General features: G+C 40.4%; 1 protein-coding gene across 1 annotated transcript in view; it reads right to left on the bottom strand.

Moving 5' to 3' along the window:
- The window catches only part of LRMDA (leucine rich melanocyte differentiation associated), a 1,312,323-nt gene that overhangs the window by 437,155 nt on the left and 857,865 nt on the right, over positions 1–17,303 (bottom strand). The window contains exon 6 of the mRNA XM_082408834.1: positions 7,804–7,888. Coding sequence (XP_082264960.1) covers positions 7,804–7,888 — 85 coding nt within the window. The remainder of the gene's footprint in view (positions 1–7,803; positions 7,889–17,303) is intronic.

Below are 17,303 nucleotides of genomic sequence, written 5' to 3'. Positions count from 1 at the left end.
AGATACCATGCTCTGTTTCTGAGCTCTCCACAAACCCTAACATATACTTTGTTCACAGTGGACACAAGATAAAGACATACTGGAGGACTCCTTGAATGATGGTGCTCAGGGCAATACTTGTCATCTCAGGAGTCATATTTGACCATGTCCCAGCTCTTCCCTGGCAACGGAAGGGAGAAGAAACAGCTCAAGTCTCTAAAACTTCAGGACATTTAGAATCTTCAACCCTGTCAATTCCGGACCCTCCATTATTTTTTAAACAGAGGGACCTATTTTTACCACTATTTTTTATTTGGTCTGTCTGTTGGGGCAAGGGTTATCCTTCGATCTCTCATCCTACAGAAGGAAGGTTTATCACTGTTGGGGTTGCGGAGCAAGATTCCGTTTTGCCCTCCTTGCTTTGCTCTGGAACGGAAGAACCAACGCCACAGCCCCCCCTGCACACAGTTCTGCCCAAAGAGTAGAAATAAAGCAATTGCAGAGACTGCAAATGAAAAATCATCCTTGGAGAAAAAGGATAGGAAATGGACCCCTATGGATTTCACATACTTAAAGGAGGCTGCTTCAAGTTCCTGGCTAAAGTCCATGCCAGTCCTGGTAATAGTCTAACAGATTCATCCATCTTCAGATTCCACTTGGCTTGCTCTTCCATCACTGCCAGCTTCCCAGACAGCGAGCGCACACTGGCACATCTATCTATATATATGCGGAAGTTTTAATCTACACCACCCTCCATTCCAATCTACCCAGCCCCGCTCCACACAGAGTGAAGCTATTGACCCTGCAAAGCAGCAGGGAGATGAATTTGATGACCCAGACTACTGTTTTTAAACCATTTCAGCAAGGCCTAGAATCAAAGGAAAGTACAATTTATTCAGCACTTAGTAAAGTCCTTTTACTTAGGAACAGAGTGCACAGACTGAAAATAGACTCCCGCTGCCACACAGATAAAATAAACCTGTCAACCACTACTGTCAAATCACTAGTCACCTCGATTAAATAAAAGAAACATTAGCATCTCTCAGCATCTGAGACTTCCACCAAGATTCTAAGCCCATGAAAGCATTATGAAGGGAAGAAAAAACTAAAGTGAGGGGTTCTGTTGAAAATGTCATCAGAGGAAAGTATTTTACATAATTAGAAAATGCTAATAATAGCTCTGCACAGGGAACCAACACACTCTTTCCCCACACAGCCAGGGCAAAGCCACAGCATGATGTCTGAGAGACGGGAGCCGAGGCCATGTACTTGCTTGGCAGGACCCACAGACCAACCGTGTCCGCCTCAGCAAAGAATGCTTCCTTGTCAGTTGCCAATGTGATTTTCTTTTTCTGTTTTCTTCTCTCTCTCTCTTTCTCTCCTTCTCCCTCTCCTGCTCTCCCTACCCACCTCCTTGTTTCTTTCTTTTTTCCACAGCTTTCAATACACTTTCCATAGAGGAGAGTTGGATCCATCATACCTCTATGAACCTTCAATGAATCAGTCACATTTTCTGAGAAACCATGTGATGGTTAGCTCCCTTGAAAGACTAATCAAAATATTCTGGAAGACTGAAGGCAGCAAATAAACAGGCTGCCTGAGTCATGGGTCTGATCTTAGGTGAGACCTACCAGGCAAAGTCACCATAACCATCAGATTGCTTGTTCCATCTCTTTAAATGGTCAATGAGAACCAACAAGCAATAGGCAAAAAGACTCCTTGATGCTGAACTGGTAAGAGAACCCAAATAAATGCATCTATTTTCCTTGAGCCTTTGCTATTATTCTGCGTGGATTTTGTTTGTAATGATCAAGTCTACTTAAGCTTTCACATTCCCTGTGGGTTGACATTAGCAAGATGGTACAAATATGAAAAATAGAAAAAGGTTTTTAAATTGTCTGAAAGAGACAGATTGCTTCCAAATCCTATAAGCCTAAAACAAATTGTGATGAAGTTTGGTTATCAAGCAGCCCCATCTTGTGCCCTCCCGAAAGTATTCTGCTTGCTGGCGTACAGTTTTTCTGGCCAACATCTCCCCATCCCAAACACCTTTGCCTACATTGACACATCTTCACCTATATCCATTTAATTCTCCTCTGACTCATTTCACTTTGGCTTATTTGAATAGTTGAAGCAAAACCCTCTGCATTTATGGCTTCTGAGAAAATGTATTTTATGATATCTCAGGCTAAAACTGTTTAAAAAATAAAATTAAAAAACGCCAGCAGTTTTTCCTTCCGCCTTTTTTTTCTTTTTTGGATGACACACATTGAGTTGCTTCATGGAGAAATACAGAAAAATCAATTGCTAAGCATAAAATGCAACTCACATTAAGGAAACTGCAAACGATAACTAATTATGATAAGTTGCTATGTAAATCACTCTGTGACGGTCCCAGCAATCAATTTCCAAAACAAACAGACCAAGCCCCTGGTTGGAGAAGAGGATGAGCTTCTAACAACTGTGTCAATAAAAATAATGGCAAGATTGCCAACGATGGATAGAAGTAGGGTATTATCATCTCCAAGCAGCTTTTCGTAACAGATTCCCCTCCGTTTCTTGCTTGCTTTCTTTCATACTTTTAAAGTCCAATGCTTAATCTGACAAGTTAGCTATGGCACATCTTCAAGACCGTATAAGCATCAGGGGAAAAAAGGTAATAATTCAGGGATGTTCACTGGGTTTGCAATTACTTTGTAAAATGTGCGTGCAAACCATTGGAATGGGACCCTCCATGTGATAGCGGTTGGCAAGGTAGGATTATGGTAGATGTGCCAGCTTGGCTGTTTTGATTGGGTATCACCACTACCTGCTTCTGAGGTTTTCTCTGCAGCTCAGAGGAGAAACGAGAAACTACATTTCCCAAAATTCCCTGTGTGCACAGTTCTCGGTTAGAGAGGGCCAAAGAGAGACACTGAGTATGATTTGGAAATCCAGAGAGGAGGGGCAGGGCAATGTGTGGGTAGTCCCAACCTTTGAAGAACTTCTTGAGAATCACCGCCGCCTTGGTGCTGCAGACCGAGAAAGTCAGTAGGAGATTCCCAAGTATTCCTGAGATGCACAGAAACTTCAGCAAGCTCTTGAGAATCACCGGTCACAGAGGTGAGACTCTGGGTGACACCTTCCCTGTCAGTCCTTTCCTGTATGTGTAAGCCTCTCATTCCTTACATTAAAGCCCTTCATAATTTGAATAGTGTGCGTTCAATTTTCCCTGTCTGAATTCAGATTGATACCATAGCATTTTTCCCTTTGGTTTTTCAAACTATCTCTGCTCCTGAATGTATAGATTTGTAATTTTTAAAAAGGGTGGAGGGAGGGGAGTAACAGGCAACTCTTTTGACAGAAGTTGGCAAGGACGCTGTACTTTACCACAGCCTTAGCACAGGCTTTCGAAATGCACCCCAGGCAGCGGACATTTCCAGGCCATGTCTTTCCCTGTACTTTCTCTCCTCTTCCCCCCCCCTCCCCCCCAGCACAATGCCACAGTGAGTCCTGCATTTGCTTTATGTGTCCTGTGTAAAGGACAAATGTCTGGGGTGGCCTGGGAATCCAGGACACAGAGCTTGGATGTTTTTTCCTTGCCTCTGTTGCTGAGTGATTCAGCTCCCCTAGCAATTGTTGGGGGTGTCTTCCTCTGTTAAATGGGAAAACTAACATTTACCCTCTCCACCTTATTGGGTTTATTTATGGTCTGTGCTCTAAATAGAAATGTTTTCCCAAAAGACACAATGGTCTATAAAGATGCAAATTCTGCTTCTAACAGCTACCAGGTAAAGAGTGGCAATACACAGCCTGCAGGGGTATATCCATTTCTCTGATAAACGTTTCAACATTCCTCGCAATGTGGGTACCCACTGAGGAGGCAGTATGCAGACTATCACTAGGCAGCAGTTGGCATCACTGACATAGCCCCGTATCCCCCATATTCTGAAGACATGCTCAGACCTAGAGGAGAATTCTCAGAGAGACCTTAAGCGGACCATTCTAAAACCCTATCTTTACCACAACCTGCCTCTTATTGAGATTCTAGCCCCTTCTTCGAGAACTTCTGTTCTAGTAACATAATTCCATGAGTTGCTTCAATTCATCCTAGTCCTTTCCATCATCAAAACACCAGCGTTTGAAAACTCTGACATTAAAATAACTATCTACTTGGAAGTTGTGCAATGCGGCTAAATGCCTTCTGGCAATGAACCAATAGATACAGCTCCCATCCAAGATGGTGTGGGTTTCTGAAAGCAACAGAGTTGAGGTCTGACGTCCACAAGACAGGCCGCTCCCTTCAGTATGTGCTCACCCACAAAGGCAGATGGGTTTCTTTCCTCAGATGCAATCAAGTTACCTCGCAATTTACGTGCAACGGGGTACTTAGATACCAACAAGAGGTATCTAAGTCACTGACTTTCCCCTGGGTTTCTATCACTCATCATTTACTGAACAAATATTTCTTGATCTCTGATTAAGTAGGAGGCCCTGTGCCAGACACTGCAGATATAGTGGCGAGTAATCAGACATCAGCACCTCCACCCCCTACCCCACACCAACCCCCCCCCCGCCCCCCGCCAAGAGCTGCCATCTGGGAAGACAGTCCCTGAAAAGGGAAAACTGACCTAATGCAAGTGGATAGGGTGGGATCAGAGGAGTCTTCTTTGGAGCTGTTGTACTGAAGCTGATACCTGAAGAATGAGTAGGAGTTAATGATGTGAAAGAGAAGGAGAGTTAGAATCTGTACTGCCCCTCTGGGAGCTTTCATTTATGAGGAGTTCAAGATATACATAGACCTGACCCTGTCATCAAAGCAGAATATGAGCAATGGCACTAAGGAGATAGAAACAAATATTATAAGTACCTCAACAAGGGGAAAAATTCAATACAGGTAAGATCAGTAAAAATTTCATGCAAGGGGGGCTTCCCTGGTGGCGCAGTGGTTAAGAATCTGCCTGCCAATGCAGGGGACACGGGTTCGAGCCCTGGTCTGGGAAGATCCCACATGCCGCGGAGCAACTAAGCCCGTGTGCCACAACTACTGAGCCTGCGCGTCTGGAGCCTGTGCTCCGCAACGGGAGAGGCTGCGACAGTGAGAGGCCTGCACACCACGATGAAGAGTGGCCCCCGCTCACCGCAACTAGAGAAAGCCTTCGCACAGAAACGAAGACCCAACACAGCCAAAAATAAAAAAATAAATAAATAAATAAATAAGTGAAATTCTTAAAAAAAAAATTTCATGCAGGAAGAACAAAGTACTGGGCATTACTGTCCCCATGAGGTTTAGATTATCTACATGTTACGGATGGAAAAATAGAGTCCCCTGCCTCCTGATCATTATTCTGGGCCCAGACTCCCTTTGCATTTGAATCTACAGTCCTTAGGACATGAATCTCTGGCCTATCCTACTCGACATTGGAAGTTACATAAAAGGACAAGCAAAGGGAAAATGGCATGTATAGAAAAATAGCAATTTGCACGTGAACTACTGCCCACCAGTTTGTGTAGTCGTTGGTGCGGAATGAAAAGAGATTGGGAACCGAATGAACCAAAAATTATTTACAAATAGAATTTCCACTTAGGACCTTATAGACCAAGTTTCAAACATCATGGAGGATTTCACCTGGGAAAGAATTGGTGTAATTTGCCTTCACAACGTGGAAGTACCTCTCTGGATAAATGTTTGCAGACTGTTTCCATGAAAATATTAACAAATGACACTCAAAAACTTTGGTGATTTATGGAATCAGAAATTTAGAATAATTTCTTTCACTTAAATACAAAAAAACCAAGATGGCATTAAGTGGTTTCATTCTGGATGTTTAAAACTATGGCTTTCCTCATTTGTCACTGCATGATTCATGTCAAGATGAAATATATCAGTCTCATATTTTCCCTACACAGATCAGTCCAATAATAATTCAGCCTAATGAGCTTCTCTGGTTCTCTCTTTACTGGTCTCCTCATGAACATAAGTCCAAAGACCTGGCCGTCGTTTCATGATGCTGTCTTGCTCTTTTCAACATCTAAGTACTTAGCACAGATCACACAACTAATGCACCAAATGCATTAAATGTGTATTAATTACTCAAGAAATTCAAGACATCTGTTCTTGGCTCCCTTTAAATAATGTTTTCCCTATTGATGTTGGGCTCTGATATCATTCAAGGGGGCCTATTTTCACTCTAACCATGTTAGGTATTTTTCCATATTCCAAATATTAACCAAAATATCTTCAAAACTATTGTTTTATATTCCATTTCTTCAAGGTTCAGATTTTTTATTTTACTGTTATAACAACAGATGACCTTTGCCCTATTACTGATGACTATCACTTATGGGGTCCTCCTGCTGTGAAATCTCAATTTCATGGCCAGATCAACTCAAGTAGGCTTGAGGGCTCTGCGACTTCAGTTCCTACTCATGTAGTCAACAGGCTACACAGTTAAAACTACCCTTATTCAAATGCAAGAGACCATCTATAAGAATATGATGCTAGGCTTAATTTGTTATCCCTTCTAGATAGCATATTACTGTTTGCCTAGAGGAATTCCCACCACCCCCCGCCACCCAATAAAACAGTCTTTAAAGGGATATACTCAAAACCTTCATAAGGACATTCAGCAAAAGAGATCTGTTCACACCCCTCAAAATATAACATGTTGGCAGCTATTTATTCTACCTGACTTTGAGCAAAATTGATTTTCACAAGTTTGACACTTACTGAATGGAATCACAGTTGAACCCTAATTGAACCAACACATATTTAAATGTAGAAAAGTTCCACTGGGCCCAGACATCAAACAGACAACACAGGTCCAAGTCACAGACACCTGGAATCCTGCATTAATCTATGGATCGTTTCCTGCAAAATATGTGTGCCATTTGCCTGAAACCCCCATGTCTTGCTTAGAGGGTCAGCTCTACTTTCTGATAATCTCTACAGACTTGGCTCCGACCCATCCATCCTTCTGTGCAGCTTGGATGACAAAGCTGGAAGAGCCCTTATTTAGTGTCCCCTGCATGTACAAGGGGAATTTCCTGCTTGGGGAAGCAATGTTTAAAGTATGTAATGCCCTCAATCTAAGCCTATTCTTACTTATCCTTGGAAGGTAGATTCACAATTACGAAACATGACTGTGGTCATAACCAGAATAAAATGGGGTAAACAAGTTACATCATGTGGCCTCTTCCTGTCCTAACTAATTCCAACAAAGCTGGTCACATAGTCCTTGGCCTGAACAGCCAGGTTAGGGATAAAGCATGTTTAAATTATATATTCCTTGCAGACTTTAGAGATGGCAAGAGGAATTCAAGGCTTTGGAAGAACTGGGTAAGCCAAATTAAAGTTTCAAGGATCAGAGAATTCAGGGAAAACTGCATATTGATTCTCCTTAATGTTGCTAGACAAACTGGAATTCCTTTTAGCTGTAATGTAGAGTTCATTCATTTTGAAATTACAGATTTCAACTAGTATACTCCCAAACAGTGACACTTTTACAAATATCACTGAGTTTCCTAATTTCTCTCCATCACTTTCTCTGGAGGAAATGACCTCCTTAGTAATTTTGAAGTATGATAATCTCTTTGTTTAAAGAAAAAATATCACAAAATTATACTCCACCATAGACTTATTTGCCTTCCCAATAGACTGTCACTAAATGCTGTTTAATATGAGTGAAAATCACTAGGCTTGACAGGTATGGTTTTCTCATCAAGGACTTGAAAAGCACTGCGTTCCTTCCAAAGTGCCGAGGCAGCAGTAATGAGCCCCGAGCTCCGCAAAGGCCGGTGTCCCTCCCTGCAGCCACCGAGAGCAATAAAAAGCAGGGTTCCTACCTCGGTGACTGGTGAGTTCCCTGGAAGCAGAAGGCAGGGGTGTGTAGCGGCTCTTCGGAGAGGCGGCAACGCTGTCACTGGAGGCCTGCGTGAAAAAACCACATCAACATGAAGCCACACCAAACACTAAATACCTTCATTTACCCAACTTGTCTCCTTGGGATCTGGGTTTGGAGAAAATATTATGGACCAAGACTCTTCTTAGGAAGCAAGAGTTGTCTGTGTTGAGATAATATTCTGGTAAGTGTAGGGTCAAATACCAAGCTTTCAGGGGACTTGGTACAGGTGGAAGGGCTCTGACACAAGGGGATGGTTTGTTTACTGTGCTGAACTGCAAGGAGGAGGAGGAGGAGCAAAAGAGAAGTTGAAGGTAGGAAATGATGCAGACTTAGATTTCTGCCACAGGCCTCCTACCAATACTTCCCACAGATTGAACGCTCACTGTGCGGAGGAGATTTCTATGGAAACCAGTGAAAGGCTCAGCTTTGCCCCCAGGGTGGATAGGACAAACAAGCCTGGTTTACTGGACCCAGTGGCATGGAGATAATGGGAAGCTGAAGTCAAAAGGCCTGGCAGCATGAAGTGACCCTAGAGAAGGAGACAAACCATCGCAGACCCTGCAACTTGGGTTCTGGCTACATTTTACAATAGCACTGAAAAACCCATCTGAAATTTGAAATACAATGGTCATCGACAAAACTTTGCCATTTCAAAGTCTAAAAGAAAATATTATGAAGATGCTTTTTTTTTTTTTTTTTTTTTTTTACTGTACACAAGGCTCTTTAACCATTCGATTCTATATAGTGGGACGCAGGCTGCTAACTCTCTTCCCCTAACACTACATCCATGGGGGCTAAGGCAGGAGGAAAGGACCACAGCTGGAGAGTCAGGTGTCACTCAGAGCTAATGACCAGTATGTCACATTCTGAGTGTGGCTGCGTGGAGTACGAAGAATCACCACTGCAACTCTTACTGAGACTTCTGAATCAAACACTACTTTTTTTTTCCTTTAATATCCAAAAAAGAACATCTGCTAGGATCAAAATCCTAAGCTTACAACCTTTCCAAGCTTCATGAAAAAGTAAATTTCATTAATGCTACATTTTTCTTTCTGGAAAAGGAAATACGTTCTATGGGATATATTTGCCCTGGTAGGAGGAGGCCTTTTCTCCAAAGAGATTATCGACATTATAGGAATCAAAACTAAGTAGGAGATTAGACCTACTTGCTAGAAAAACCCTTTAAACCCCGTTTCTGACATTTGAGATGTTTGATTAAGCAGCTTTCAGTGGAGACTTACAGAAAGAGTTCTGAATGCCACAAAAGCAGAAGCTCTGTCCCTAAGGTAGAGACAGATTTCGGGTAGCATTACTTCATTTCAGCAGCAAGAGAAATATATGGTGTTTAAAGTTTGATCCAAAGGTATTGGGTCTAGAAAGATCAAAGTTCAGTCACCAAGAAAAATGTTTTAAAAAGGACCCAAGATTTGTAAGATACTGCATCATTAGACATTTAGGATGCTGCAACAATGTAAAAGAGTCAGCAATTAGATTAAAATTCAAACACTAGAATCACCAGGTGTTTCTCCATTTGGCATCAAGGTCTCCTGTAATCCCTACGTGATAAATGAGACACAACGACATGTTCTGAATATGGCATCTATTCAATGCTCGAGGCAGGGTATATGTGGCAGAGGAAGGGGGAACGTCCTTCCACAGATCTACTGTACTTCCTCCATAAGAGGCCATAGCTTCTTTCTCTGTCACTGTTTCTGCTCCACCTTGTTGCTAAAAAAGCCTAAATTTCCAGGATGAGTTTTAGGTTGCTATATTGTGATATTTCTTGGTGCTTTTAATCTCAATTTGGGCTGTTGACAATTTGATGACAGCTTTTCCTAAAATTACTGGAAGAAACTACCTTTCAGCAAATACCTCTGATGGGGCAAAACATAAGAGTTTTGTAACCAAGAGTAAAATTGCGATTTAACTTTTATTTCCAATTGTAGTCAAAGCAAAAACTGTGTGGCTTGAGTTCTGTTTTGCAGTCATCATTCTTCGCCTAGCACTTAATTACTTTTCTGCTCAATGTCCATTTATAAACTCAAGTCATGGAAAAGAATCCAGGAAGAGAACAATTTTGCAAACTATGCCTTTTGGTGAGACTTTCATGGCTGGATGTTGGGGAAAACCGCTACAAACCAAGGTTCTAACTACCAGTTCTTTGACTTGGCTTTTAGCAAAATGAAGCCCATGTGATCTTTTCAATAGTGATGTTGAAAATTATGCTTAGAAGCATGATTCAGAAAAGCACAATTATCATATGAAAGAAATGGACAAGACAATGTCTTAAATTTGCATACTACCTGCCCCAGAATAGAGAACGCCCCTTGAAACTGAAGCAATACACTCACAGTATATCAAGAATGAAATAATAGAAACGTAAGTGGAAATATTTAATGTTTTCTTTTACCCGGATTAAGGAAGCATGCCTAAAATAGGAACAGGGAAATCGGGGTAAATCGGAATCCTCAGAACTACAAATAATTCTCAAATCTTTAAGTACTTGCCAAAGTTTCTAATGACCTGTGGCAAAGAATTACACTTTTACATTTTACTTGTTAGAGAAGTAAACATTTTACCCCTGTCAGAGAATTTTTGCAACATCTACAATAAAATGTTAGCATCCAGAATACCTATATCCCTAAATAAATAAAAATATAATAAAAGATGGGCAAAGGAAATCTCAGACAATTCAAAGAAGAGGAAACCTGAGTGGTCAATAAATAAAAGAGAAGATGGTCGAATTTACTAGTCCTAAGGGTAGTGCAAATTAAGACAAAATGCAATTTTTTTTTGTCCATCATAGTTGGCAAACTTTTAAGTCTTACAATAGCGTGTGCTATAGAGAATGAAGGACAACAAAACTCGTAACCTCTCATCCTTTGCCAGTGGAAACATACATTGGTTCAACTATGCAGGAGAGCAGTTTAGCAATATCTAATAAAATTGAAAACTGGTATTGTAATTCCTTTAGAATATATACAATGGAAAATTTTACTCAGGTCTGTAAGGTGGAACATAGAACAATGTTTATTGCAGTATTATTTACAACAGAACAAATTGGAAATAATTCAAATGTCTATCAATGAGGAAAATGGATAAATAAAATGCTGTATATTCATATGACAGAATAATATTTAGCACTTAAGAGCGATAAAGCTGATTTATATATCTCAATTTGAGGTCTAAAAATTTAATAAAAAGTGAAAATGCAAGTTGCAAAATGATAAATGTAGTGCAATATTATTTATGTAAATGTGTAGTTCTTTGATCTCATGTGTGTATACGGAAAGGTCTGAAAATGATAAAGGTTATACACTAAATTCATGAAAATGGTTGCCTCTGCCACAGGGCACAGGAATAGGACTGGGGCTAATGGGAAAGGTGGGGAGCTTCAATTTTACAGATAAGGTTTATTTCTTTTATTGAAAGATAAGACATGACAAAAAATGTCAAGATATTAGAAAATACAAACCCTGTATGGTAGCTGAACATGCTCATTACTTTTCAAACTTTTCTACATTTTTGCAATTTCTCAAAATCAAACATGAAAATTGAAAAAACAGACTCCTATTTTCTCTCTGATCCATAAGTCCTATGTTGATATAAACTCATAATTAGAGGAAATTTCCTCTAACAATTTTCTGATACTTGCCCAACATGGATTCAGGCCATCTCTGGTTGGCTTTTTGTGATGAAATATCCCATTTCTAATTCTTCCAAAGCTACTGAGTTTGACAATAGAATGCAAAAAGCCGATAAACAGTAGTAACTATAAATTCCCCCTTCACACCAAGGCTTGAAATGCTCGTTCCAGCCTGGTAAGTCCTTCTGCTTAAGATCGGCCAAAGCATACTGAATGAAGGTTTCTGTACTTGTCTCCTACTCACAATTGGAGAGTTGCTAATAATTTTTTAAACTCACATCAATAATGATAATGGTCACTAATATACTGTGCTTTGCAATTTCTATAACGCAGGAAGGAAGGAAGAACTTTGGCAACCTCGTTGGAAAAGATTGAATGAAAGTACAGTACAAGAGATTTGCAAAGTGAGAATTTCACTCTGCGGTTCCAGGAAACAAATGTCTTTAGATGAATGTGTAAAATTCGAGCCCCCTCCCATTGGGTGCGTTCCATGAAAACCTGCATTCCAGTGGATATTTCTGAACATCATGGATGCTCGGAAGGAACATGATACAGACCACAGGAGGAGAGATTTGGCAGGCTTCAAGACAAGAAGGGGGCAGCTACAAAGTTGTTTAATAGCCATAAATCTCCCACTATTTTTCACAAAATACCATCTAAGACCACAGCTCCACAACTCATTCCCCATCACTCAGCTCAAGTGGAGCGCTCTGGCATGCTCACTCACCCTTAAATCATACACTGCATAAAGTGATCCCAGGTCTGGGAAATTTATCAGCCTCTTTCAAGCTAAAGCAATCTTCGCTTTTCATCACAATTCATTCCCTGAAACTGTGGTATAAAGCTGACTCTTCTAAAAACATTTATTTTCTCTCATAAGAAAAAGTATCACTCATTTATTATTAAGGATTTAATAAACACCTACTATATGCCAGGCCCTGTGTAGAGAATACCAAGAAAAATAAAATGAGGGCCTTGGCTGCATTCCCAACTCATCAAAAAAAAAAAAAAGAAGAAATTAGAATCATGATTAATGCTGGTTAGTAAGAGTCACCAACTCAAAGCCTGATCCCCCTACTCTGCATCATCACGGAACTTTGACCCCGACCTCTATGATGACAGCTGAACACAGGGACCAGTAATTACATCCTTGCTTACTTCTTCTTCATACTAACAGAGAACTTTCAAGATTAACTCTACTAACTTTCCGAGATTAACTATACTGTTACCCTTGTACCCAACATGCTGCTAGAAAGACAGAAAGAAGTCAATGCATAATGCTTGAATGAATAAAACATTTTAATGTCAAAGAGAAAACTATACACCATGATTGTAATTCAACACAAAAGTGTAGGCCAAGTTGCCAGAATCAGAGGTAAAGACTTGACAGCATCTCAAGGATTAAGTTAACAGCCACAGAACCGGCCTAAGGTGGAGTCTTCCCACTTGCTCACATGTGAAGGCACCAGGCCTTTCAGTGTGAGGACAGACAGAAAGCCTCCACCACAGACCCACTGCGCTGGAAATGACAGACAGGTGGGGGAACAGGAAAACCATATTCTGGTCCACAGCCAGAAGCCAAAAAACTGAGAGAAAAAAAGGGGGTATGGTGGGATGAGGGTGGGCCAGGAACCAAGGGATGAAGAACGGGCCCAAATGGGCAAAAGGAAGAGTCTGGGAAAGAGCTGAGCATTCAGCTGACTGATGGAGGTGAGGGGTAATTCAGAGCAGAAGTCAGTCAAAGAAGGGGTGGGGTGAGGGGGAGGGTTGTGCCAAAGGCTCTCCGGAATCAGGAAGCCCTTTGCTGGCAAAACAGCCTCCAGAGTTTGCCACTGTTTGTATCTGATCTACAGGGGGTCCAGTTCCGCCAGTGCCTAAAAGGCCATCAGGCTCAGAGCTGTAGTTCTGAAATGTTTATGAGAGGAAGGGAAGAAGGTGAGGAGGAAAGCAGGAAGGCAGGTAGGAAGGAAAAGAAACAGGAATGGAAAACAGGAAGCAAGGGCTATAGACTGGGCATTTTTTGGACCTTTACACAAATAATCAAATTACAGAATGTCAGAGCTGTAAAAGACCTTTTCAATCATCAAGAGCCATGGTTTCCAAAATACTTTTAGCAGACGCTCATATAACAAGAAAAAATAAAACAACATAAATACTGGGCATTATGGAAATATTCATAATTACATGTGGTAACCAAATATAATATAAAAGAGATAAATATGCAACATTTTTATTATACAAAATTCAGTGAACACAGTTAATATAAGAAGAGTACATCCACTGTGATATTTAACAACATAAAATTTACAATGGGTAAAAGTTAATAAGCAGAGATTGCAAGATTTTTGTGAACAATGTGGTTTGGGAAGATTTGATTTTTAAATTCTATTTAATGGTGCCATTTCTTCTGGCAGTTTAAAATATTTAAAATTTAAAATCCTACAAGGGCTGATCTGAAACAACACACTTTCCATCAAGTATCTTTCCAACCTCTCCTATCAAAGGGCAAGGAGAGGCGGCAGAAGGAGGGACAGTAGGAGTTAAGGAGGAAGGAGAGGGGGATAGAAAAGAAAGGAGGCACGGGGTGGGATAGGAACAATGTTTCTTGAATGCATTCTAAGTCTAATGGTTTTCCAATGTGTGAGTATATCCTATTATTACTCTCATGTGAGAAAAAAGAAAACTGAGGCATGGAAAGGATAAGTCACATGTCCAAGGCTACACAGTTCTAAAATCCAGAATGGGATTAAAAACAAAGTCAGGAGGACCTGCGTGGAAAGGCGAGAGGCAGCACGTGGAAAAGAGGGCCTCTGGAGTGTGGAATTCCGGAGTTTGGAGCTGTGTGGCTGACAGGGGCTTGGTGCTCCAGCCAGGTGTCAGGTCTGTGCCACTGAGGTGGGAGAGCCGAGTGCAAGACGTTGGTCCACCAGAGACCTCTGAGCTCCAGGTAATATCAAACGACAAAAGCTCTCCCAGAGATCCCCATCTCAACGCTAAGACCCAGCTCCACTCAACAAACAGCAAGCTACAGTGCTGGACACCCTATGCCAAACAACTAGCAAGACAGGAACACAACCCCACCCATTAGGAGAGAAGTTGCCTAAACTCATAATAAGGTCACAGACACCCCAAACCCCTCACCACCAGATGCGCTCCTGCCCACAAGAAAGACAAGATCCAGCCTCATCCACCAGAACACAGGCACTAGTCCCCTCCGCCAGGAAGCCTACACAGCCCACTGAACCAAACTTAGCCACTGGGGGCAGACACCAAAAATAACAGGAACTACAAACCTGCAGCCTGCAAAAAGGAGACTCCAAACATGGTAAGTTAAGCAAAACGAGAAGACAGAGAAACACACAGCAGATGAAGGAGCAAGGTAAAAACCCACCAGACCAAACAAATGAAGAGGAAATAGGCAGTCTACCTAAAAAAGAGTTCAGAGTAATGATAGTAAAGATGATCCAAAATCTTAGAAATAGAATGGAGAAAATACATGAAATGTTTAACAAGGACCTAGAAGAAATAAGAGCAAACAAACAATGATGAACAACACAATAAATGAAATTAAAAATTCTCTAGAAGGAATCAATAGCAGAATAACTGAGGCAGAAGAATGGATAAGTGACCTGGAAGATAAAATAGTGGAAATAACTACTGCAGAGCAGAATAAAGAAAAAAGAATGAAAGGAATTGAGGACAGTCTTAGAGACCTCTGGGACAACATTAAATGCACCAACATTTGAATTATAGGGGTCCAAGAAGAAGAAGAGAAACAGAAAGGGACTGAGAAAATATTTGAAGACATTATAGTCAAAAACTTCCCTAATGTGGGAAAGGAAACAGTTAATCAAGTGCAGGAAGTGCAGAGAGTCCCATACAGGATAAATCCAAGGAGAAACACACCAAGACACATATTAATCAAACTATCAAAAATTAAATACAAAGAAAATACAGTAAAAGCAGCAAGGGAAAAACAACAAATAACACATAAGGGAATCCCCATACAGTTAACAACTAATCTTTCAGCAGAAACTCTGCAAGCCAGAAGGGAGTGGCAAGACATATTTAAAGTGATGAAAGGGAAAAACCTACAACCAAGATTATTCTACCCAGCAAGGATCTCATTCAGATTTGACAGAGAAATTAAAACCTTTACAGACAAGCAAAAGCTAAGAGAACTCAGCACCACCAAACCAGCTTTACAACAAATGCTAAAGGAACTTCTCTAGGCAGGAAACACAAGAGAAGAAAAAGACCTACAATAACAAACCCAAAACAATTAAGAAAATGGTAATAAGAACATACATATCAATAATTACCTTAAATGTAAATGGATTATGCTCCCGCCAAAAGACACAGACTGGCTGAATGGATACAAAAACAAGACCTGTATATATGCTGTCTACAAGAGACCAACTTCAGACCTAGGGACACATACAGACTGAAAGTGAGGGCACGGAAAAAGATATTCCATGCAAATGGAAATCAAAAGAAACCTGGAGGAGCAATACTCGTATCAGGCAAAATAGACTGTAAAATAAAGACTATTACAAGAGACAAAAGAGGACACTACATAATGATCAAGGGATCAATCCAAGAAGAAGATATAACAATTGTAAATATTTATGCACCCAACACAGGAGCACCTCAATACATAAGGCAAATGCTAACAGCCATAAAAGGGGAAATCGACAGTAACACAATCATAGTAGGGGACTTTAATACCCCACTTTCGCCAATGGACAGATCATCCAAAATGAAGATAAATAAGGAAACACAGCTTTAAATGATACATTAACAAGATAGACTTAATTGATATTTATAGGACATTCCATCCAAAAACAACAGAATACACTTTCTTCTCAAGTGCTCATGGAACATTCTCCAGGATAGATCATATCCTGGGTCACAAATCAAGCCTTGGCAAATTTAAGAAAACTGAAATCATATCAAATATCTTTCTGACCACAATGCTATGAGACTAGATATCAATTACAGGGAAAAATCTGTAAAAAATACAAACACATGGAGGCTAAACAAGACACTACTAAATAACCAAGATCACTGAAGAAATCAAAGAGGAAATCAAAAAATACCTAGAAATGAATGACAATGAAAACACGACGACCCAGAAACTATGGGATGCATCAAAAGCAGTTCTAAGAGGGATGTTTATAGCAATACAATCCTACCTCAAGAAACAGGAAACATCTCAAATAAAAACCTAACCTTACACCTAAAGCAATTAGAGGAAGAAGAACAAAAAACCCCCTAAGTTACCAGAAGTAAAGAAATCATAAAGATCAGATCAGAAATAAATGAAAAAGAAATGAAGGAAACGATAGCAAACATCAATAAAACTAAAAGCTGGTTCTTTGAGAAGAGAAACAAAATTGATAAACCATTAGCCAGACTCATCAAGAAAAAAACGTAGAACATTCAAATCAATAGAATTAGAAATGAAAAAGGAGACGTAAACACTGACACTGCAGAAATACAAATGATCATAAGACATTACTACAAGCAACTATATGCCAATAAAATGGACAACCTGGAAGAAATGGACAAACTCTTAGAAAAGCACAACCTTCCGAGACTGTACCAGGAAGAAATAGAAAATATAAACAGACCAATCACAAGCACTGAAATTGAAACTGTGATTAAAAATCTTCCAACAAACAAAAGCCCAGGACCAGATGGCCTCACAGGTGAATTCTATCAAAGATTTAGAGAGCTAACACCTATCCTTCTCAAACTCTTCCAAAACATAGCACAGGGAGGAACCCTCCCAA

This window comes from Balaenoptera borealis, assembly GCF_965194805.1.
Source record: "Balaenoptera borealis genome assembly, chromosome: 10".
Taxonomy (NCBI): domain Eukaryota; kingdom Metazoa; phylum Chordata; class Mammalia; order Artiodactyla; family Balaenopteridae; genus Balaenoptera; species Balaenoptera borealis.
Note: the sequence above shows the minus strand (reverse complement) of the source record. Positions and strands in the feature narration are given on the sequence as shown.